At 42.4% G+C, this 24,726-nt stretch overlaps 1 protein-coding gene across 1 annotated transcript; it reads left to right on the forward strand.

Annotated features, from left to right (window-relative positions):
* The first annotated feature begins 7,778 nt into the window (after positions 1 to 7,778).
* LOC100349189 (zinc finger protein 75D) lies at positions 7,779 to 24,130 on the forward strand. The gene is made up of 4 exons (XM_017349726.2): positions 7,779 to 7,992; positions 10,274 to 10,773; positions 13,419 to 13,545; positions 22,525 to 24,130. Exons 2-4 carry the CDS (start codon positions 10,321 to 10,323, stop codon positions 22,851 to 22,853), a joined length of 909 nt encoding a protein of 302 aa, XP_017205215.2. The 5' UTR covers positions 7,779 to 7,992; positions 10,274 to 10,320; the 3' UTR covers positions 22,854 to 24,130.
* Positions 24,131 to 24,726: the final 596 nt, after the last annotated feature.

The following is a 24,726-nucleotide window of genomic DNA, read 5'->3' on the forward strand; positions in this document are numbered from 1 at the left end:
GGGCGTGGCTCGTGGGAGCCCGCGGAAGCGCCCCGTTCCCTTTCTGGTGGGGGCAGGTGCCACTGAGGGATCACACAGGAGTCAGGGTTTAGAGATAGAGACACGGAAGTGGCCTGGCGCGGCTCGTGGGAGCCAGCGGAAGCGCCCCGTTCCCTTTCTGGTGGGTGCAGGTGCCACTCTGGGATCCTACAGGAGTCAGGGTTTAGAGAGAGAGACACGGAAGTGGCCGGGCGTGGCTCGTCGGGAGCCCGCGGAAGCGCCCCGTTCCCTTTCTGGTGGGGGCAGGTGCCACTCAGGGATCACACAGGAGTCAGGGTTTAGAGATAGAGACACGGAAGTGGCCGGGCGTGGCCCGTCGGGAGCCCGCGGAAGCGCCCCGTTCCCTTTCTGGTGGGGGCAGGTGCCACTCAGGGATCACACAGGAGTCAGGGTTTAGAGAGAGAGACACGGAAGTGGCCGGGCGCGGCTCCTAGAGAGCCCGCGGAAGCGCCCCGTTCCCTTTCTGGTGGGGGCAGGTGCCACTCAGGGATCCTACAGGAGTCAGGGTTTAGAGATAGAGCCACGGAAGTGGCCAGGCGCGGCTCATGGGAGCCCGCGGAAGCGCCCCGTTCCCTTTCTGGTGGGGGCAGGTGCCACTCAGGGATCCTACAGGAGTCAGGGTTTAGAGATAGAGACACGGAAGTGGCCGGGCGTGGCTCGTGGGAGCCCGCGGAAGCGCCCCGTTCCCTTTCTGCTGGGGGCAGGTGCCACTCAGGGATCACACAGGAGTCAGGGTTTAGAGATAGAGACACGGAAGTGGCCGGGCGTGGCTCGTGGGAGCCCGCGGAAGCGCCCCGTTCCCTTTCTGGTGGGGGCAGGTGCCACTCAGGGATCACACAGGAGTCAGGGTTTAGAGATAGAGACACGGAAGTGGCCTGGCGCGGCTCGTGGGTGCCCGCGGAAGCGCCCCGTTCCCTTTCTGGTGGGGGCAGGTGCCACTCAGGGATCCTACAGGAGTCAGGGTTTAGAGATAGAGACACGGAAGTGGCCTGGCGCGGCTCGTGGGAGCCAGCGGAAGCGCCCCGTTCCCTTTCTGGTGGGGGCAGGTGCCACTCAGGGATCACACAGGAGTCAGGGTTTAGAGATAGAGACACGGAAGTGGCCGGGCGTGGCTCGTAGGGAGCCCGCGGAAGCGCCCCGTTCCCTTTCTGGTGGGGTGAGTTGCCACTCAGGGATCACACAGGAGTCAGGGTTTAGAGATAGAGACACGGAAGTGGCCGGGCGTGGCTCGTTGGGAGCCAGCGGAAGCGCCCCGTTCCCTTTCTGGTGGGGGCAGGTGCCACTCAGGGATCACACAGGAGTCAGGGTTTAGAGATAGAGACACGGAAGTGGCCTGGCGCGGCTCGTGGGAGCCCGCGGAAGCGCCCCGTTCCCTTTCTGGTGGGGGCAGGTGCCACTCAGGGATCACACAGGAGTCAGGGTTTAGAGAGAGAGACATGGAAGTGGCCGGGCGTTCCTCGTCGGGAGCCCGCGGAAGCGCCCCGTTCCCTTTCTGGTGGGGGCAGGTGCCACTCAGGGATCACACAGGAGTCAGGGTTTAGAGAGAGAGACACGGAAGTGGCCGGGCGTGGCTCGTCGGGAGCCCGCGGAAGCGCCCCGTTCCCTTTCTGGTGTTGGCAGGAACCACTGGGGCACAGGGTTTTCTTGAAGGAGGAGGAGTCTGAGGGTGTCGTGACCTTCTGCGTCCCCTGTGTGTAGAAAATGGAGCTTCCCAGGCAGGCTTTGAGCACGTTTCTGAGCCCACCTCCGGAAACATTTCAGTGAGGTGCTTCCCTCTGTCAGGTTGGTGGGCGAGAGTGGTGGCTTCGTAATCCAGCCCACGAAAAAGCAAGCGGCTGACATCGAGATCAGGTTGGAGCAGGTGATGTGGGCTCTTTCCTTTAGGTTGGGTCGGGGATGCCTGAACAATTCCTTGCCTGCTGCCATTTTCAGCCCTCGGGGCTTCTGTGCGGTGCTAAGTTGGAGGTGGGGGCAGTGAGGCACCATTTTCAAATGGCGGGGACGGCATTTCAGGTGGCCAGGGGCAGCGGAGCAGATGAGAGCTGTTCTTGGGTAGACCCAGAGGTAGTTTACTAGAGCCTTTTCTAAACGCTGCGAGCTGCCTCCTTGGATCCTATGTGGAAATGCGGACAGTGCTTACAATTGTTGAGGTGGGGGCAGCGTTGTAGCCGAGCCCATATCCACCTCCGGCAGTGCCTGTGTCCCATATGCAGCGCCTGCAGTGCCGGCCCCCATATGGGCGCCTGTTTGGGTCCCTGCGGCTCCACTTTGGTCCAGCTCTCTTTCGTGGCCTGGCGAGGCAGTCGAAAGCGGTATAAATCCTTGGGCCCTGCACCCACGTGGGAGACCCAGAAGAGGCTCCTGACCCCTGGCTTTGGATCCGCCCAGCACTGGCTGCTGCGGCCACCTGGGGAGTGAACCAGCAGAAGACCTCTATGCCCCTTCCCCTCTGTAACTCCGCCTTTCAGATAAAGAAATAAATCTTTAACAAAATGCTCAGGATAAAGGAATCAATTTGCTGCCAAAATTTTCAAAATCCCTGCAAAGGTTTTCCTACCGTGCATTTCCCATTAACTTGTTTTTTAAGGATTTGGGTTGTCACATTTCTTCTATTGATTTGAAAGGCAGAGTTACAGATGGTGTCGGGGAGGGAGCTAGGAGATATCAAACTCATTCTTCAATATGAGAGTTCACTCCGCAATTTGCCACAATGCCTGGGGCAGGGCCAATTTGACTTAAAGAGCCTGGAAGTCCTTATGGGATAAAATGTGAATTGTAGATACAAGTGTACGAACATAATGATAAACTCCTCCTCCCTCCCTCCCAACCTGCTTCGTTCCACCCTTGTGTCTGTCATTTTTTAGTATTTCAGATAGCATATTTTAAATTTCCGTTACAGCAAAAAGGCTAAATAAATTACTGAATAAGAAGTTTAACAAGTAATAAGATGAAAGACCCAAGTTTAATGGGAAAATAATTGGTGGCTGTAATTGAATAAACCAGTAATTGAAAAACCAGTAATTGAATATATTAATGACAGTTTCATCCATGTGCAATTTTTTTGGAAAAAAAATAAACCTTCCAAAGAAGTGCACTCCCCACTCAAAAGTTGACAATGTGGTTGTTTAGTGGGAGGACATTTGCTGAGAAGAATGTGGCTGTTTTCCCCTAATTCCTTTATTTCTTTTTTGATCTTTATGTGTCCTAGTTCTATAAGAGTTAATACAGTGGAAAAGTGAATACCCCATTGTCCATAAAGCAGGAGAATTCAAGAACTACGTGTGTGTGTGTGTGTGTGTGCGTGTGTGTGTGTGTTGATGGACATCTGAGCTGATTCCATATCTTAACTATTGTGCATTCAGCTGCAATAAACCTGGGGGTAAAATAACTTTCATAAACGGATTTCATTTCCTTGGGACAGTTCCCAGGAGTGCAATTGCTGGGTCATACGGTATCTGTTTTCAGCTTTCTGAGATATCTCCATACTGCCTTCCATAGCAGCTATACTTGTTTACCTTCCCACAAAGAGTGTATTAAGCAACTTTCCCCACATCCTCGCTAGCATTTATTATTTGTTGATTTCTGTAAGAGAGTCATTCTAATTTGGGTGAGGTGAAGCCTCATTGTAGTTTTATTTGCATTTCCCTGATCCATAGTGATCCTGAGCAATTTTTCATGTTTCTGTTGGCCATTTGAATTTCCTCTTTTTTAACTTTTATTTATCAAATATAAATTTCCAAAGTACAGCTTATGGATTATAATGTCTTTTCCCCCCATAACTTTCCTCCCACCCGCAACCCTCCCCTTTCCCTCTCCCTCTCCCATTCCATTCACATCAAGATTCATTTTCAATTCTCTTTATATACAGAAAATCATTTTGTATATATTAAGATTTCAACCATTTTCTCCCACACAGAAACATAAAGTGAAAAATACTGTTTGAGTACTAGTTATAGCATTAATTCACATTGAACAACACATTAAGGACAGAGATCCTACATGAGGAGTAAGTGCATAGTGACTGCTGTTGTTGACTTAACAAATTGACACTCTTGTTTATGGCATCAATAATCTCCCTAGGCTCTTGTCATGAGTTGCCAAGGCTATGGAAGCCTTTTGAGTTCTCTGACTCTGATCTTATTTAGACAAGGTCATAGTGAAAGTGGAAGTTCTTTCCTCCCTTCAGAGAAAGGTACCTCCTTCTTTGATGGCCTGTTCTTTCCTCTGGGATCTCACTCGCAGAGATCTTTCATTTAGGTTTTTTGTTTGTTTGTTTGTTTTTGCCAGAGTGTCTTGGCATTCCATGCCTAAAATATTCTCATGGGCTCTTCAGCCATATCCGAATGCCTTAAGGGCTGATTCTGAGGCTGATTCTATGAGTCTGCTGTGTATCCTACTTCCCATGTCAGATCATTCTCTCCCTTTTTAATTCTATCAGTTAGCATTAGCAGACACTAGTCTTGTTTATGTGATCCCTTTGACTCTTAGACCTATCAGTGTGATCAGTTGTGAACAGAAATTGATCACTCGGACTATTGAGATGGCATTGGTACATGCCACCTTGATGGGATTGAATTGGAATCCCCTGGCACGTTTCTAACTCCACCATTTGGGGCAAGTCAGCTTGATCTTGTCCCAAACTGTACATCTCCTCCCTCTCTTATTCCCACTCTTATATTTAACAGGGATCACTTTTCAGTTAAATTTAAACACCTAAGAATAATTGTGTGTTAATTACAGAGTTCAACCAATAATATTAAGTGGAACAAAATATACTAAAAGGGATAAAGTATACAACTGAATTTCCTCTTTTGAAAAATGCCTGTTCAAATACTTTTCCCATTTGTTAACTGGACTGTTTGTTGTTGTTTAGTTTCTTGAGCTCTTTATAAATTTTGGGTATTAATCATTTATCAGTTGCATACTTTGCAGAAGCTTTCACCCATTCTTTTGGTTGCCTCTTCACTTTTCTGAGTGTTTCCAATACAATGCAGAAGCTTCTTGCCTTGATGTAATCCCATTTGTCTATTTTTGCTTTGATTGCCAGTGGTTCTGGTGTCCTTTCAAAGAAGGATTTGCCAATTTCAGTGCCTTGCTGAGTTTCACCAATGTTCTGATGTAGTAATTTGATAGTATTAGGTCATAGATTTAGGTCTTTGATCCATTTCAAGTTGATTTTTGTAAAAGTTGTAAGAAAGGGTTTTGTTTAATTCTTGCCCATGCTGCAATTCAGTTTTCCAGTACCATTTGTTAAAGAGACTGTCCTTTCTAGAGGGATTGATTTTAGCTTCTTTGTCAAACATTAGTTGGTTATAGATGTGTGGACAGATTTCTAAAGTTTCTATCCTGTGTCACTTATCTACATGTCCATTTTTTGTGTCAGTACCAGGCTCTTTCAATTATAACTGACCTGTAGGATATCTTGAAATCTGGTATTTTGATGAATCCAGCTTTTTTGTTGTTCAATATTGCTTCAGCTATTCTGGGTCTCTTGTGTTTTCATATAAATTTTATCATTATTTTTCTAGATCTGAGAATTATGTTATTAGACTTTTTAGAAGGATTTTATTATTTATTGGAGAGATAGAATTACAGAGGGGGGGATAGACTTATAGAAAGGTCTTCCATCCACTAGTTCACTCCCCAAATGTCTTCAATGGGCCAGAGCCTAGCTAATTCGGCGCCAGGAGCTGGGAGCTTCCTCCAGCTCTCCCATGTGGGTTCAGGGACACAGGCATTTGGGGCAGCCACCACTGCATTCACAGGCCATAAACAAGAGCTGGATTGTAAGAGGAGTAGGTAGGATGTGAACAAGCGCCCATATGAGGTTCTGGCACTGCAGGCAGTGGCTTAGCCTACTGCTCCACAGCACCATCCCCATCATTGGTATTTTGGTTGGGTACACATTGTATCTGTAAATTTCTTTTGGTAGTTTGCACGTTTTGATGATACTGATTCTTCCAATCCATGAACATTGAATATTTTTCCATTTGTTGTCTATTTCTGTTTCTTTCATTACAGTTTTGAAATTTACATCATAGAGGTCTTTCACCTCCTTGGTTAAATTTATCCTAAGGTACTTACATTTTTGTAGCTATTGTGAATAGGACTGATCTTACCAATTCTTTCTCAGCCCTGACAATATTTGTCTATACAAAGGCTGTTAATATTTGTTTGTTAATTTTATATCCTGCAATTTTCAAAAATTCTGCGATGAGTTCCGTTAGTCTCTTAGTGGAGTCTTTTGGTTCTCCTATATATAGAATCATGTCATCTGCAAGTAGGGATAGTTTGACTTCCTCCTTGCTAATTTGTATCACTTTGATTTCATTTTCTCACTTAATGGCTCTGGCTAAATTCGCCAGGACTAGACTAAATAGTATGGTGAAGGTGAGTATCCTTGTCTCACCCAGGGTATCTGCAGAGATGCTTCCAACTTTTCCACATTCAATAGGATGCTGGCCGTGTGTTTGTTGTAAATTGCCTTGATTGTGTTGAATAATGTTCCTTCTATACACAGTTTGCTTCACATTTTTATCATGAAGGAATGTTATATTTTATCAAATGATTTCTCAGCATCTATTGAGATAATCATATGGCTTTCATTTTTCAGTTTGTTAATGTAGGTATCACATTTATTTATTTGCATATATTGAACCATTGCTGCATACCAGGGATAAACCTCACATGGTCTGTGTGAATTATCTTTCTGGTGTATTGTTGAATTCAAGTAGGTAGTATTTTGTTAAGAATTTTGCATTCATGTTCATCAGAAATATTGATCTATAGCTCTCTATTTTGTATCTAATTATGATTCTGGAAATGAGGCGATGCTGGACTCATAGAAGGAGTTAGGGAGGATTCCCTCCCCTTTGGTTGTTTTCAAATATCTTGAGAAGAATGGGAATTAATTCTTTAAACTTTTGGTAGAATTCAGCAGGGATGCCATCCCATCACCTGTCCACTGATAAAAGTGGAATGTTGAAGTCCCCCATTTCTACTTAATTGGAATCGGGGTCTCCATTGAGACCAGTTAACTTTTGTTTTAAATAGCCAGGTACCCAGGTATTGTGTATATACATTTATTATAGTCATATCATCCTGTCGAATTGATCCCTTAATCATTACATAATGTCCTCCTTGTGTCTTTTAGAAGTTTTAGTTTTAAAGTCTATTCTTTTACTTTAATTAGGTTGCTTACACCTGCTCAGTTTTGATTTCCGTTAGCAAGGGATAACTTTTTCTATCATTTCACTTTCATTCTGCGTGTATCTTTGTTGGTGAGGTGTGGTCCTTGTAGGCAGCAAATAGATAAGTATTGTGTTTTAATCCACATAGGCAGTCTTTTAATTGGAGAATTTTGGCCATTTAGTAACTTTAGAATTTTGCGCATTGAAGATTACACTTTTTTAAAGATTTATTTTTTTGTTTGAAAGACAGAGAGAGGTAGAACCAGAGAGAGAGAAAGGTCTTCCATCCATTGTTTCACTCCCCAAAGGACCACAATGCCCAGAGCTGAGCTGATCCGAAGCCAGGAGCCAGCAGCTTCTTCCAGGTCTCCCAGATGGGTACAGAGGCCCAAGGACTTGGGTCGTCTTCCACTGTTTTCCCGGGCCTTAGCAGAGGGCTGGATCAGAAGAAAAGCTGGTGCCCATATGGGATGCCAGCCCTGCCGTTCGGGGCTTTACCCACTATGTCACAGCGCTGGCCCCTGTAGCACATCCTCAAGAAACTTATAAGGCTGGTCTACTGAAGATAAATATTTTCAATTTGTGTTTGTTATGTAAGGTCTTTATTTCACCTTCATTCATAAATGAAAGCTTTACAGGGTACAGTATTCTGGATTGACATTTTTTTTCTTTTAGGACTTGGAGTACATTTCTCCATTCTCTCCTAGCCTGTAGGGTTTCTGATAAGAAATCAGCCATCCATCTAATCGGAGATCCTCTAAAGGTAATCTGGTGTTTCTCTCAAGCACATTTTTTATGTTTTACTGTTATAAGTTTGACAACAGTGTGTCATGGTGAAGCTATTTTCTGGTCATATCTATGAGGAATTCTATGTGCTTCCTGTATTTGGGTGTCCCTTTGTTTCTCCAAATTAAAGGAGATTTCTGTTATTATATCACTACACTGGCCTTCTAATCCATTTTTACTTTCCACAGAGTCAGGAACGAAGTCCCATATGTTGCTTGGGGCGTTTCATAGTATCCCATAAATCTCAAACTTTGCTTTTAATTTTTCTTATTTCATTTTTTGTTCTGATGGAGACATTTCCAAAGACTCATCTTCTAGCTCAGATATTTCTATTTCTCCCTCACCGAGTCTGTTGTTAAAGCTTTTCACTGTATTTTTATTTGACATATTGACTTCTTCATTTCTAATATTTCAGATTGATTTCTCTTCAAAATATCAATCTCATGGGAAAATTTTATCTGCATGTCACGTATGAATTTCTTTATTTCCTTTGATTTATTTAATTGAAAGTCGGTGTTACACAGAGAGAGGAGAGGCAGAGAGAGACAGAGAGAGAGAGAGAGAGAAATCTTCCATCCACTGGTTCACTCTCCAGATGGCCACAACAGCCAGAGCTGCGCCGATCCGAAGCCAGGAGCCAGAAGTATCTTCCAGGTCTGCCATGCATGTGCAGGGGCCCAAGGAGTTTGGCCGTCTTCTGCTGCTTCCCCAGGCCATAGCAGAGAGCTGGATCAGAAGTGCTGCTGCTAGTTCTCAAACCGGTGCCCATATGGGATGCTGGCACTGCATGCGGCAGCCTTACACAATATGCCACAGCGCCGGCACCACATATGAATTACTTTACCCCATGAATTTGCTTCTGATTTTTTGTGAGATATTTCATCCATCTCCTTTTCTTCAGAGTCCAGTATTGAAGCGGTGTTGTGTTACTTTGTGAAGTCATGTTGTCTTCCTCTTCTTGTTTCTTGAATTTCTGCATTTATTTTTAGGCATTTTTGTTAAGGCTTATTGGTTTTCTCCTCTGAGGGATTTTATCTTTGAACTATGCCTCTGTGGTGTTTGTAGTATCAGATCTTTCATTGAATCCCCAGAGGTGTGTGTTCTGGGGGTGACCAAGGAGCTCTGGTCAGAGCTCAAGGATGGGTTTAGAATCCAGAATGACAGCAGAGTGGGCCTGGTAAATTTCCTCTCTTGTCAGCAAGAGAGAAGGTAGGATCATGCCTCTTGGCATAATCATAACCTCACCTCCTCTTCCAAAGTGGTCGATGCCCAGAGTTAGCTCACAGTGGGTACAACAACCATCCAAGCTAGCACATGAACCACACAAAGGATCTGTGTGTGGTCCTCAGTGTGAGCAAGCAGCAGTCATCAACAACCCACCCAGCGTGCCAGGGAGCTCTGAGCCTCTGAGTCCAGACACAGTGATTGTCCAGAGATTCAGCTGCACCCTTTGACCTATTGTACAGTCAAAGAATCCACAGTCACAGTTCACAGGCTCCCACAGTCATGTGGTTCAGAGGACTGGTCAGCCCTGCAATCCTGCCCCAACCACGGTGTGAGCCAGCTGCCTGTGGACTCTATGCCATCGCAGTTTGCATACTGGAGCCTGTGATATGTTTAGAGGCTGGGGTCACCGTACAGCCCCTAGGTGGGTGCCCAGTGTCCTCTCAACCCCCCTGCAAGACTCAAAGTCAGCGGTGAACATCACTTTTTTCCTCTGGTAAAATCAGCAGGTGCATTGCCCAAACAAGAATTGCAACAGCCTCTATTGTGTCAAATGGCACCTTCTACCTACCAGTTATTGTGTACCCTTTTCGGGGCATGGAGATAAAGAAACATGCCCCTTTAGTTCTCTGGATTAGTCAGGTACCCTGTCCCCTTTAGGGCTCCAGGCCAGACCCAAAGTATGGCCCCCAAGGTTTTCCTTCACACAACATCACCAGTGGCATGGGCCGTGACGGTCTGCCTTCACCTTGTTCTCCAAAGATGGTACTTCCTTTAGCTCCTGGCCGAGGGGTCATGTGTAGTGCCTGGGCTCGTTGCTGCACGGCTGCTACTTTTATGTTGCTCTGTGGCATCCCTTGTCCTTCTGTAGAATTTCCACTGCAAAATTCTCTCCAACTCTCCCCTGGGAGTGCACTCCATCCTCTTTTCCTGTGCTTCTTCTGTTTTCAGATTCAGCACATCTTTTCCCTATTCAGCCATGTTGGAACCGTCATTCTTTTTGACATGACTTTTTCTTTCCTGCTCTCCCTCAGTGCCTTTGGAAAGAAGAATCTTTCTTTGGGAAAGGTGGCACCAGAGGATGTCAGGATCACACCCTGGAGTAAAACCATCCCTAGAGAAGATGAGGAGGGAGCTGAAGGCAGATGCCTGCTTGTACTCCACAGTGAGGATTGTGAACTGGGACCCTGAGGGGTCCATGAAAGAGGTTTCCAGCAAGAGTGAGAAATACAGCCCACAAAGAGAGAATATTGGTCCTGAGAAAGCTCTCAAGCACCTGCAGGGCTTCCGTTTTGATGAAGTACCTGGAGCATTCGAGGCTGCCAGCCGTTTTCAGGAACTATGTCATCAGTGGCTGCAGCCAGAGATCCACTCGAAAGAGCAGATCATGGAACTGCTGGTGCTAGAGCGGTTTCTGACCAATCTGCCTCAGAAGACTCAGGATTGGCTGCAGAAGCATCATCTTCAGAACCTCAAGCAGGCTGTGACCCTGGCACAGTACTTCCACAGGGAACCTGCTGAAACAAAGAATGAGGTGAGCAGAAAGAATCCTTACGTGTACGGTGAAATAAGATGAAGGATATGTGTCTGGGTTGGGGGACTGTCAGGGGATGTAGTGGAAATCTCTCTTCTGATGTGCCTGTCAGACAGCAAGCCAGGACCTGAAATCACAGACACGCAGCACGAGTCAGGGCACAGCTTTCATTTGTGGCAGACATTTTTCTAGCTGTAGGGAAAAAATGTATTTTGTCATCTTTAGGTTCAACGTGAAGTGGAGGTGGTGGGCCTAGCCTTTTCATGCCCAAGGAGGTAAGACCAGTTCTCAGAAAAGGAACTAAAAGTCAAGAAAGAATTGGGAAAAGAGAAATGATTCAAACATTGGATGCCCCTGCCAGAGACTGAAGGGAAGAAAAGGAAGCAGTCAAGGGTAAAGTTAGCTCTGTGGAGGCAATAGAGCAAAACAAATAATGGAAAGGAAAAAGGCGAACAAAGATAGTGGAAAAGGAAAAGTGCCTGCAGTGAACTGTAGGGAGTCAGGATGCTGAGGGTCTTGTCCTCTGAGGCAGAAACACACATCTCAGGGCTACAAAGAAAGACCCTCTACTGCCCTCCTCTGGAGATCTGTCCTTGGCCTTTCTGGTGAGTGAGAAGATGTGTGCCCTTGGCAGAGAAGAGTACAGAGCAGGGCCCACTGGCTATCTTCTTGCAACCAAATCATGTGGCTGCTTCTCCCTCATTTTTTCTTCCATTCCTTCCTCTTTCCCCCTTGAAATCCTCCCCTGGCTATGAAGGATTGGATAATCTCGGTTATCAGAGAAAATTGGAAGGTACAAATCCAATGCGGCAGGGATCCCAGGCAAGCACTCAATATAGTAAAGGCAGACTGATAACATACAACCTGCTCAACCCTGGTTGGATGCTTGAGCTATGATTGTGTGCCTATGCTTGAGCTATGATTGTGTGCCTATTGTTGGGGGTCTGTGGATTAGAGGGCTGGCAGTAGGGACAGAAATTTTCACTTTAAAAAATACTTACTGTGCGAAAGCAAAATTTGCATTCATGAACATATACACACAAACACAAAGGTATCACCCATCCACATGTTCTGTGCCCCAAATGCCAACAATGACCAAGGCTGGACCAGTCTAAGGAAATGCAAACTCAACCCAGACCTTTCACATGGATGGCAAGGGCACAACTACTTGAGACATCACCTGCTGCCTCCCAGAATCTGTAATTACAGAAAGCTATATCAGGAATGGAACCAGGTATTAAACCCATATACTCTGACCTGGGATACAGGCATCCTACTTCGCCGTTTTAATACAAACCCAACTTCTGAGGTCTGAGCTCTACTCTTGTTCCTCCCTCTGCCACCAACCTACAACAAAAGTAAATTCTATGCTAATGAGAGGGGATTATCTAGGTTACAGCCCATGATCTCAGAAAGGAGATGGTGCTGTGGGGGCAACAGTAGGTACCTTAAGCTTCAAATGGATGACAGCATAGCCACAATCAATAGATGGGTTCTAGAAAGAATGTTGGAATACGTATTAGGTACTGCAAAAATAGCTGGACTGCAATACTCACTAAGAAAACCAATTTGTACATGAAAGAGGAAAGGAACTTCATAATTCTCTTCTACATGGTGTGTAATAGCCATTGGTTCAATTAGAATATTTTGGGGGATTTTTCACATACCCAGCCATACCACAGTTGTGGTTTCTCCCAAGCTGGGGTTCAGTAGGTGAGAGTTGACCTAAGGCTCAAAAACAACCAAACCGCATAACCCTGACATTGATACTATGGACTCTGCTCCTCAAAAACTTGAGATGAGAGATAAGGGAATGAATACACGGGGACCACTTCATCGTGTAAGTTCAATTAGGGTCAGAAATGGACTGTCAGTGGCAAAATATAAAGAAAATTGTGCAGCAGGACTAAAATGTGAAAAAGCAACCATCTACCACACCTCCTCTAGAATGAAAGACCTGAGACCTTCTTTTTCAGATACCTGTAATTCTTGCCTAGCTCGGTTAACAATTGATTTTATGATATTTATTATATTGATATATTTCATCTCATTAATTTCACTCATGAAATCTGGAGAAACAGCAAATGGAACTGGATCTATGACTGGTAGATACTTGGTTCTTACCTACAATGAGGTGGTCAGTTAATAGGCACACACACATGCTTGTCCAGGTGACCCATCAGCTCAGAGTTCTTGTTCATAAAGAAGAGAGAAATTGTTTCTGGCTGTTTCTACCCACAGCAGTGCGTACTCCACTGATTTTAGTATTGTCTGTCTTAAAAGCATCAGAGACTGGAATATGGCATCTGAGCTCATCTTGCCTTTTCCAGCTTTTTTGGGCGCTTTGGTTTTTGCCTCTGATTTTCCTGCCACCTACAGCCCATGGTGCTCTGTGGGATCTCTGAGGTATGTTAACTCCAGATGTTCTCAGGGCTTGACTTGGTGTATTGGGAATGGGAATTTGGCACCTCTTAGACTGTTTACTGATGTTCTTGGCTCCTTGCTTTCTGCCATTTCACCTTCTTTCCCACAAAATATTGAACTGTTTAATTCCTCAGCACCTGTCTACTGTGTAGTTCTGATATGGGTGGTAGAACTGCTTCTGTAGTGGCAATTACTGAATTAAAAGCCATTCTCTTCTTTAGAGTTTGTTGACATTTGAAGATGTGGCCATGTATTTTTCTGATGAAGAATGGCAATTACTGGACCCATCTCAGAAGACCCTCTACAGAGATGTCATGGGAGATGTCTATGAGGATGCTGCCTATCTAGGTAAAGTTTCACCCTTTCTCTTGTGTAGAAGTTGACTGAAATGTCCTCATTTTATGGAAAATGCCCCTCCCCGTGAGGGAGTCTCAGTCTTCTAGTAGCTGAATGCTCTGACCTTGATAGTGTAGATGGAAGGTAATGTCCAGATTTCCCAGCAGCTTCCTTAATACAGATCCCATTTCTTCTTTTATTTTTGGTTTAGTACCAATAGAATTTTATTAACAATTCTATATATATATATATATATATATATATAATCAACACGGATTAACAGTAGCTCAGCTCTTTAATTTTCAAACCCTAAAGTATGTACCTGACATATTCAATTCATAGTGGGGCTAATAATCTTCTAAAGAAAAACAGGAGACAGAAGCATGGATGTCTGCTGTCTTTGAGAGGCCTTCAAAGATGTTTAAATGTCCTGCAGTACCAGAAGACACTGCAAGTGTCTGGAGCAGGATTCTCTTTCCTGTTTCTATCATTCCTACATACATATGGCATCATAAGAATACTTAATCGACTATATTTTCTTATATATAGATCTGAGAGAAGCACTCCTTCGTTCTCGTCCATTGTTATTTTTTCTTTCTACTTTTTTGATAGAAATTATAGGGATGCTTTCATTTCTTTTTTTAACAAGTTTTGATTTATATAAGGTGAACACATGTCATGTATTTTCATATATACAGATTTAGGAGCATAGTGATACTTCCCACCCTGACCTCCCTCCCACCCACACCCCCATTCCTACATCTCACTTCTTTGATCTAATAGAATTGTTGATCTGTCATCCCCTGCTACTACCTGCAGAGCTGCTCTTGCCATATTTTTCTCATGTCAGAAAAGGGGACCAACTGCTCAGTTCAAAAAACCCTCTGTAGTCCTTTACTCCAGTCTTTTTCTTTTACTCCACAACTGATCCAGCATCATGTCCTCTTAGCTCTATTTTCAAACTATATCTTGGGGCTGGCGCTGTGACATAAAGGGTAAAGCCACCACCTACAGTACTGGCATCCCATCTGGGTGCCGGTTTGAGTCCCTGCTGCTCCACTTCTGATCCAGCTCTCTGCTATGGCCTGGGAAAGCAGTAGAAGATGGCCCAAGTCCTTGGGCCCCTGCACCCACGTGGGAGACCCAGAAGAAGATCCTGTCTCCTGACTTCGGATCGGCGCAGCTCCAGCCACTGCGGCCAGTTGGGAGTGATCCAGCGAATGGAAGACCTCTCTCTCTCTGCCTCTCCTTCTCTCTGTGTGTAACTCTGACTTTCAAATAAAAATAAAAAAAATCATTAAAAAAAGCTATATACTAAATCCACACACGTCTCAACCTCTTCCACTCTCACTATCCTAGCCTAAGCTACCCTCAACTCTAACCAATATACTTCAGTAGCATTGGATTCCCATTTCCCATATTGTTTTCCTAGGTTCTTTTTAAATATTTCTTTTTGCATGTCTATCCACAAAAGACTATTAAGAAGATACCAGATACCTCCCTCCCTCCCCCCCCCCCCCCGCTGTAACTCTACCTATCAAATAAACAAATAAAAATCTTTTTAAAAAAGAAGATAACAGATACAACATTTTGCACATTGGAACATTTGGAAAATACTCTGAAATTCAGATGGCATCCTGTGCCCTCAAGGTTGTATTCCCAGATCATCACTGCACCCTAAACTGAAAGTAATGTATTTAGAGCAAAGAGAAGAATCATAGATTCAAAGTTCCCAGGATTTCAAGGAAGATCTTTTTTTTTTTTTTTTTTAACTTTTTTTTAATGAATAGAAATTTCCAAAGTACAGCTTATGGATTACAATGGCTTCCCCTCCCCATAACTTCCCTCCCACCCGCAACCCTCCCCTTTCCCTCTCCCTCTCCTCTTCCATTCACATCAAGATTCATTTTCAATTCTCTTTATATACAGAAGATCAGTTTAGTATATATTAAGAAAAGGTTTCAACAGTTTGCACCCACATAGAAACACAGAGTGAAAAATACTGTTTGAGTACTAGTTGTAGCATTAAATCACAATGTACAGCACACTAAGGACAGAGATTAAGTAAAAGTGTTTTTAATGTACATGTCAGGACAAAACTTCATAAAATTCCTCTTTTTTTTTTTTTTTTTTTTTTAAAGAGGATCAGTTTAGTATGCATTAAGTAAAGATTTCAACAGTTTGCACCCCCATAGAAACACAAAGTGAAATATATTATTTGAGTACTCGTTATAGCATTAAATCTCAATGCACAGCACATTAAGGACAGAGATCCTACATGAGGAGTAAGTGCACAGTGACTCCTGTTGTTGACTTTACCAATTGACACTCCTGTCTATGGCATCAGTAATCTCCCTATGCTCCAGTCATGAGTTTCCAAGGCTATGGAAGCCCCTTGAGTTCTCCGACTCTTATCTTGTTTAGACAAGGTCATAGTCAAAGTGGAGGTTCTCTCCTCCCTTCAGAGAAAGGTACCTCCTTCTTTGAAGACCTGTTCTTTCCACTGAGATCTCACTCACAGAGATCTTTTGCCAGAGTGTCTTGGCTCTCCATGCCTGAAATACTCTCATGGGCTTTTCAGCCAGAAACTCCACAAAAACAAAACCAACAACCCACTTAAGAGATGGGCCAAGGACCTCAATAGACATTTTTCAAAAGAGGAAATCCAAATGGCCAACAGGCACATGAAAAAATGTTCAAGGTCATTAGCAATCAGAGAAATGCAAATCAAAACCACAATGAGGTTCCACCTCACCCCGGTTAGAATGGCTCACATTCAGAAATCTACCAACAACAGATGCTGGCGAGGATGTGGGGAAAAAGGGACACTAACCCACTGTTGGTGGGAATGCAAACTGGTCAAGCCACTATGGAAATCAGTCTGGAGATTCCTCAGAAACCTGAAGATAACCCTACCGTTCGACCCAGCCATCCCACTCCTTGGAATTTACCCAAAGGAATTTAAATTGGCAAACAAAAAAGCGGTCTGCAGCCTAATGTTTATTGCAGCACAATTCACAATAGCTAAGACCTGGAACCAACCTAAATGCCCATCAACGGTAGACTGGATAAAGAAATTATGGGATATGTACTCTTTAGAATACTATACTGCAGTAAGAAACAACGAAATCCAGTCATTTGCAACAAAATGGAGGAATCTGGAACACATCATGCTGAGTGAAATAAGCCAGTCCCAAAGGGACAAATACCATATGTTCTCCCTGATCGGTGACAACTGACTGAACACCAAAAAGGAAACTTGTTGAAGTGAAAGGGACACTATGGGAAACGGTGACTTGATCAGCATAGCCCTGACTGTTAATGAACAACTTAATACATTATCCCTCTTAGTAGTTTTTTTGTCTGTTCTACTTAATATGACTGATTTAATTCTGTAATTAATACACAGTTATTCTTAAGTGTTGAAATTTAACTGAAATGTGATCCCTGTTAAACATAAGAGTAGGAATAAGAGAGGGAAGAGATATATAATTTGGGACATGCTCAAGCTGACTTGCCCCAAATGGTAGAGTTAGAAACATACCAGGGGACTCCAATTTAATCCCATCAAGGTGGCATGTACCAATGCCATCTCACTAGTCCAAGTGATCAATTTCAGTTCGCAATTGATCATAATGAAAGGACTAAGAGTCAAAGGGAGCACATAAGCAAGTCTAGTACCTGCTAACACTAACCGATAGAATAAATAAAGGGGAGAGTGATCCAACATGGGAAGTGAGATACTCAGCAGACTCATAGAATGGCAGATGCCCTAAATAGCACTCTGGCCTCAGAATCAGCCCTAAAGGCATTCAGATCTGGCTGAAAAGGAAGATCTTATAAAGTGTCTTATAGATAAGTATAATTATTGGAAGAGAAGAAGTTTTTCAAACAGGAATCTTTTTTAAAAGAATTTATTTATTTACTTGAGAGGTAGAGAGTTAAAGAGAGTGAGAGGGAGAGACAGAGAGAAAGGTCTTCCTTCTGTTGGTTCACTCCCCAAATGGCTGCAATGGCCAGAGCTGTGCAGGAACCAGGTACTTCTTCCCAGTCTCCCATGTGGATGCAGGGGCTCAAGGACTTGGGCAAGCTTCTGCTTTCCCAGGCCATAGCAGAGAGCTGGATTGGAGGAGGAGCAACCAGGACTAGAACTGGTGCCCATATGGGATGCCAGCACTGCAGACGGAGTATTAACCTACTGTTCCATGGCGCTAGCTCCTCAAACATGAATCTTTACAGGGACTTAACATTTTAAGGTGGTGCGCTGTATTTTTAATTGAAATTTTTATTGAGATTTTAGATTCAATATGCAGATTTAAAATGTAATACAAATTTAGTACAAGTAAAATGTACATTTTACTGTTTCCCACCATGATAACTATTGCAAAAATAGCATGATATCACAAGATATTGAGATTGGTACAAACCCCTGATCTTATTCTGATAGCCCCAATTTTTATTTCTCTTTCTCTGTCTCTGTCTCTCTCTGTCTTTCTGTCTGTGTGTGTTTGTGTGTGTACAGTTTTATCACTTGGAAATTTTTGTATTCACCACCATATTCAGAATACTGGACAGTTCCATTACTACAAGGATCCTTCTGTTGCCCACAGAAGGTAATATACACACTTCCCCACATCTCCACTAACCAACGCCAGTCACTAAGCTGTTCCATATTTCTAAACTTTTGCCATTTGAAAGATGTTATGTGAATGGAATCATGATATATATGCATATATGTATATTTAATTGTTTGTGATTAACTGTCTTCACTCAAAATAATTCCTCTGGGCATTTGAGTAAACTGTTGGCTATGTCAAGTTAGTTCCCATTTATTGCTGTTTAGTGATCCATAGAGTTGATACACCACTGTTTCAGCACTTCCTGTTAATGTCTTTGCTGTCTAGAGGTTTTAGCTACTATGAATAAAGCTTCCATTAATATTCATGTACATGTTTTTATGTCAAGAGAAATTTTCATTTCTCTGGGTTTAATGCCTCAAGGGTGCAATTGCTGATTAGTATGGTAATGAAATATTTGACTTTATTAGAAACTGCTGAACGGTTTTCCAGAGTGGCTGTACTATCTTGCATTCCCCCCAGCAATGTATGGGAGATCTAGTTTCTCCACATGCTTGTCGATGTTTAGTGTCTGCGTTTTTAATGTTAGCATTCTGATATCTCATTGTTGGTTTAATTTGCATTTGAAAATGGCTGATAATGTTTTACATCTTTTCATGCACTTATCAGCCATCTCTATCTCTTCTTCATTGAAGTATCTTTTGCCTATATTTTAACTGGATTGGTTTTCAACTTATATTCTAGATTCTCATGCTTTGTCAGCTATGTCCCTCTCTACTTCCCTGCCTTTCAAATAAATAAAGTAAATGATTTTTTTGACAGGCAGAGTTAGACAGAGAGAAAGGTCTTCCTTTTTCTATTGTTTCACCCCCCAAGTGGCCGCCACGGCTAGAGCGTTGCCGCCGGCGCACTGCGCTAATCCGAAGCCAGGAGCCAGGTGCTTCCTCCTGGTCTCCCATGCGGGTGCAAGGCCCAAGGACTTGGGCCATCCTCCACTGCCTTCCCGGGCCACAGCAGAGAGCTGGACTGGAAGAGGAGCAACCAGGACAGAATCCAGCGCTCCAACCGGGACTAGAACCCGGGGTGCCGGTGCAGCAGGAGGAAGATTAGCCAAGTGAGCTGCGGCACAGGCCGTAAATGATTTTTTAAAAAAAGATTTTTTTCATCTATTCCCAGATATGCACCTTCCCATGTAAATTTTATGGTAAGCTCATCTTTGTTTACAATAAACTCTGTTGAAACTTTTTCAGAAATCAGATTAAACCTACGTATCAGTTTGAGGAGAATTGATGACTTTATTTTGTTGATTCTTCCAATTAATGAACACAATATGTCTCTATTTAGGTCACCTTTATTTGCATTTGTTTTATCAGCTTTCTCTAATTTTCATTGTCTAAATAAGCACATATCCTGGTATTTTCATAAGCTTGTTTTCACTGGAACAATTGCAAATGGTAACTTTTTCATTTGGGTTTCTGCATGTTCTTGTTTTATACAGGAATATCATTGATTTTGTGTTTTGATCTTGTATGCTGTGACTATACTATATTCACTTTTTAGTTCTAAGAGGTTTTTTTTATAGATTCCCTGGGAATTTTATTGTAGGAATCTACAATTTCTATCTGTGGTGCCTTTTATTTGTTTTGTTTGCATTAGGCTGAATATGAAGACTCCTTGCCTTATTCCCAAATTTTCCCAAATGCCTTCAGTTTTTCACAATTACAGATGATTTCAGCACTGCATTTGTTATTGAAGTTCTTTCTTAGGTTTATATAATTCTTAACTTAAGAATTAGTTTTGTCGTGACACTTTTTGTGTTTCAGTTAATAGAAACATATGCTATGTCTCATTTAGTTTGTTGATATGATAAGTTATGTTGATTGATTTTCTAATGTGTATCCACCATTGCCCACCAGCAATAAATCCTATTGGATCATGATATGTAATCCTTTTTACACATTGTTACATTCAATTTTCCAACATTTAATTGATAATTTTTGCAATGAAGTGTAAGGAAGATGTTAATCTTTAATTTTCTTCTTTAGTACCATCTTTGTGGGGTTTTGCTAACAGGAAAATACTGGCCTTATAAAATGATATGTCTTTTTTTTAAAGATTCACTTCATTTATTTGAAAGTCAGAGTTACAGAGAGAGGTAGAGACAGAGACAGAGATAGTTCTTCCATTCACTGGTTCACTCCCCAAATGGCCGCAGTGGCTGGAGCTGATCTGATCCAAATCCAGGAGCCAGGAGCCTCTTCTGGGTCTACAGTGTAGGTGCAGGAGCCCAAGCACATGGGCCATCCTCCACTACTTTCCCAGGCACATTAACAGGGAGCTGAATCAGAAGTGGAGCAGCCGAGAATCAAACTGGTGCCCATATGAGATGCTGGCGCTGCAGGCCGGGGCTTTAACCTGCTGTGCCACATCACCAGCCCCAGTATTTCTTCTCTTTTCTGAAATACATTGTACAAGTTGCTGTTAATTCTTTAACTATTTGCTAGACACCTCCACTGACACTCTCTGGACCTGGAGACGTTTTTTGAGACTTTTTAAATTATTAATTCACTTTCTTCTTAAAAATTCTTTATTTATGATTATTTATTTGAGAGGCAGACTGAGACAGAGATCTTAGACTTACTGGTTCATTCCTCAAATTCCTGCAACGATCAGGGTTATACCAGGACAAAGCCAAGAATCTGGAACACAATCTGGATCTCCCATATGAATGGCACGGATGCAAGTTTTTGAGCCATAATCTGTTGCCCACAAGGCAGGAAACTGGAATAGAAAGTGGAGCTGTGATTCAAACTCAGGCATTTTGATACAGCTTATGAACGTCCCATGTGGCATCTTAACCACTGTGCCTAATGCCTCAGGCAGAAATGACTTTCTTTAATGGCCATAGTGCTGTTATTTCTATAGGAACTGAAATTGATCACTTGGACTAGTGAGATGGCACTGGTACATGCCACCTTGATGGGATTGTATTGGAATCCCCTGGTATGTTTCTAACTCTACCGTTTGAGGTAAGTCAGGTTGAGCATGTCCCAAATTGTACATCTCCTCCCTCTCTTATTCCCACTCTTATATTTAACAGGGGTCACTTTTCAGTTAAATTTAAACACCTAAGAATAATTGTGTATTAATTACAGAGTTCAACCAATAGTATTAAGTAGAACAAAAAAAAATACTAAAAGGGATAAAGTATTACATTGTACATCAACAGTCAGGACAAGGGCTGATCAAGTCACTGTTTGTCATAGTGTCCATTTCACTTCAACAGGTTTCCTTTTTGGTGCTCAGTTAGTTGTCGCCGATCAGGGAGAACATATGATATTTGTCCCTTTGGGACTGGCTTAGTTCACTCAGCATAATGTTTTCCAGATTCCTCCATTTTGTTGCAAATGACCAGATTTCATTGTTTTTGACTGCTGTATAGTATTCTATAGAGTACGTGTTCCATAATTTCTTTATCCAGTCTACTGTTGATGGGCATTTGGGTTGGTTCCAGGTCTTAGCTATTGTGAATTGAGCTGCAATAAACATTAATGTGCAGACAGCTTTTATTTTGTTGTAGTTTAGCCTGCAGATGCTTTCTCACTTTCGTGGGCTATGCTTCCTATGACAGTCTGCTTTTCGGAGTGCTGTTTTGACTTCCTTGATTTATCTGGATCTCTGCTGGTACTACCTGAAGATATGGAGGTTATTTTCCTAGACCAGGATGATTCTCAGTAAGGAAGGGGAAGCTCAGATATGTTGGGCTTCCTAGCCTAGGCTGTGTGTTGTGGCTGGGTCCTGCTTGTTGGTTCTGTTGCCCACTTGAGTATCTCCTATTGAAAGGACAAAGTCTCCAATCTCTAGTATTTAAGAGGCTTCCAATCCATTCCCCTCAACATGTTTCTCCTGACAGTTCTGCTCGTATTTTAGTATCTCTCAGCTGGGACTGTGTCTCCAGCCCAGTATGGAGGACATGTAATTCTGCTGTCAATTTTATCAACAGGATTACAGGCTGATTCTGTTTTCTAGTTATGTTTAATTTGCCTGCTGTTGTCAGAAGTTTTCCCATTCAGTTTGGGGAATGGGTATGCCTACCTAGGTTGAGGGTTCAAAAATCCTAGAGCTGGATTGTATTTGGAGTAGTAAGAATCCCTAGGTCCTAGGGTCAAAAACCAGTTTACCTTCTTCTTTGCATTTCTCAGAATTACTTTTTTGCTTCTTTCTTATATTGTTTAAAGGGTTTATTGTTGTGCCTAGCAGGGAGGGTCAGGGAGAAATGGGTGTATACCATTGTGTCCAAACTGTGTTGTTTCTGTGTCTTTTACAAACAATCATCATTGCCTTTTTTAACTCCATTCCTGTAATCTCCTTGCTCTGAGAACCAGATGACTTATTATTCTGTTTGTTCTGGCAGGGTTAAAGCTCAAAAATGATATTGGAAATGATCATGCTGTATCTGTTCCTGCATCAGAAATGCAAGCACCAGGATGCAAAGTATCAAAAAAGACCAAAAGAGGAGCTTCCCAGAAAGCAACAGGCCTAGAACTTCACAGAGTCCAGAAGGATCATCCAGCCTATCCAGAGGAGGGAAATATATCTGTAACTCTTAAACAGGCATGGGTGAAATATATGAAGCATCACAGGGCAGACCACACAGAAGAGAAATCTTTTAAGTGTCAGAAGTGTGAGAAAAGCTTCAAATTTAGATCTGAACTTATTAGGCACCAGAGAATTCATACTTAAGAGAAGCCCTATAAATGGTCGGCAGTGTGATAGGTTTAGATTGCATTCAGATGTTAAACACCTCATATCACACCAAGGAATAAAGCCATATAAATGCTCATGGTTTAGGAAAGACTTCATTCATACAGCAAATCTACACACACATCAAATAATTCATACAGGGGAGAAGCCCTTTAAATGTGATGAGTGTGGAACACAACTCATTCAGAATTCACACCTTATTAAATACCAGAAAACCCACATAGATGACTAGCTCTCTTATCTATAACTATAGGATTCTATGCAATTACTTGATTACCCAGAGTTTCCCCGTCCTCAGTGATCTAAATTCTGTAGTTATAAGGAGGGATTTGGCAAATAATATCATGGCCACAAGTCCTACTGTCATTCTTTGTTCTGTCTCAGGACAGATGAAGTACAAGAATATTCAGCTCCTCTGAAGGGCTCTCATGGAGAATGACTTAATTAGGAAGAGCTTCAATGGCTATCCTTCTGTCTCAATGAAAAAACAAGCCTGTGGCTCAGGACACCTTACACTGGAACAGAAAGAGTACATTAATGTATATATGTATATATATTATACATTATATTATATGTTATATATTATATTATACATGTATATATATTATATATACCTGAATGTTCTTCAAGACAGTGTAGAGATTTTACAGAACTGATTTACTGAGAGTCATAAGGAAAGCCCTGTGATTTGTTAGCCTTGGTGCACATCTGGTACCAGGAAGGAACTTCTAGAAGTTTTAGAGCAGAATAAGGAATGCTGCTTCAAGTAATAGTCCCAGTGAGAGCCAGGTCAGATAGAGACTGTTTTCTGACGTTGGTTTCCCTCCATTCACCATTGCTCTAAGTTATTATCTCCAAAGCAAAGGCAATGCAATGTCAATGAAAATTGGAAGACATGGATTTATATCTATGTCACACCCTGGTTTATGAGGTCAGCCAAAGCTACTGTTTCATATTTCATAAAATTTCAATTATTTAATAAAAATGATATGTGTTATATTAAATGTAAACATTAAATAAATTGTCTTTGATATCAAATCACCCAGAAATGGTCAATGTTTACTTTTTTGGAATAGATGTTTTCAGATTTTTTTCTACCAAGAGACGTTTCTGAAGCTGTTTTTATATTTGTAGAATAGGGACAGTAATACGCAGCCCTCAAGGTTACTCTGAGGATGAACTGAAACTTGTGTGAGCCTGCCAAGCTCAGGGATTGACCATGTATGTCCCACAAACTTTTGTAACCTTCATTTATCTCTTAGCCAGTTATTTGGAAAATAAACATTCATTGTTTGTGCAACTTCTAAGCATTCTTATTGTGTTTTCTTTCATTGCAAGCTGGTTTACTGATGGTCAGAGTTTGGTATTCTGGCATGACCTTTCTGGATGTGCTCTTTTCTAGTCAATGTTAAACAATACGCTAGTGTCCCAATTCTACTAGATATAATGCTTATTAGGAACAGAACTAAAATATACTAGAGCCTCTCAGAGTAAAATGTATGTAAAAGAAGGGGAGGTGATGGCTAGAGGCAGAATTTTTGTGGACAATATATATTCTAGTTGGTGCATACTCAAATTAATAAACTCTAAATGAAAATGCAAATAGGTGACAACAGAGATGCCCACTAAAAAGAATGAGAGTTTTAAGCCACGAGGAAGAAGTGGCCTTGGAGAAAATACACCATTATAATTCTCAAAGGCTTGGAAACTATGACTGCCCCACGGCTACTGCAGATTTATCTGAGACTATGTCCAAGGAACTAAAAAGTGGAATTCTGTTTCCTCAAGAGAGCCCCACTCTCTGTGTGAGCTCATGTTGTTTAGTATCCTGGATAAATGCTTTTGTACCACT

This window comes from Oryctolagus cuniculus, chromosome X (genome assembly GCF_964237555.1).
Source record: "Oryctolagus cuniculus chromosome X, mOryCun1.1, whole genome shotgun sequence".
NCBI classification, from domain to species: Eukaryota; Metazoa; Chordata; class Mammalia; order Lagomorpha; family Leporidae; genus Oryctolagus; species Oryctolagus cuniculus.

Bases quoted from the DNA above. Each gene is read 5' to 3' on its own strand.
- LOC100349189 (XM_017349726.2), top strand. From the start codon at position 10,321: ATGTCAGGATCACACCCTGGAGTAAAACCATCCCTAGAGAAGATGAGG. The intron at 10,774-13,418 runs GTGAGCAGAAAG...TCTCTTCTTTAG, and splicing joins CTGCTGAAACAAAGAATGAG to AGTTTGTTGACATTTGAAGA. The intron at 13,546-22,524 runs GTAAAGTTTCAC...TTGTTCTGGCAG, and splicing joins TGAGGATGCTGCCTATCTAG to GGTTAAAGCTCAAAAATGAT.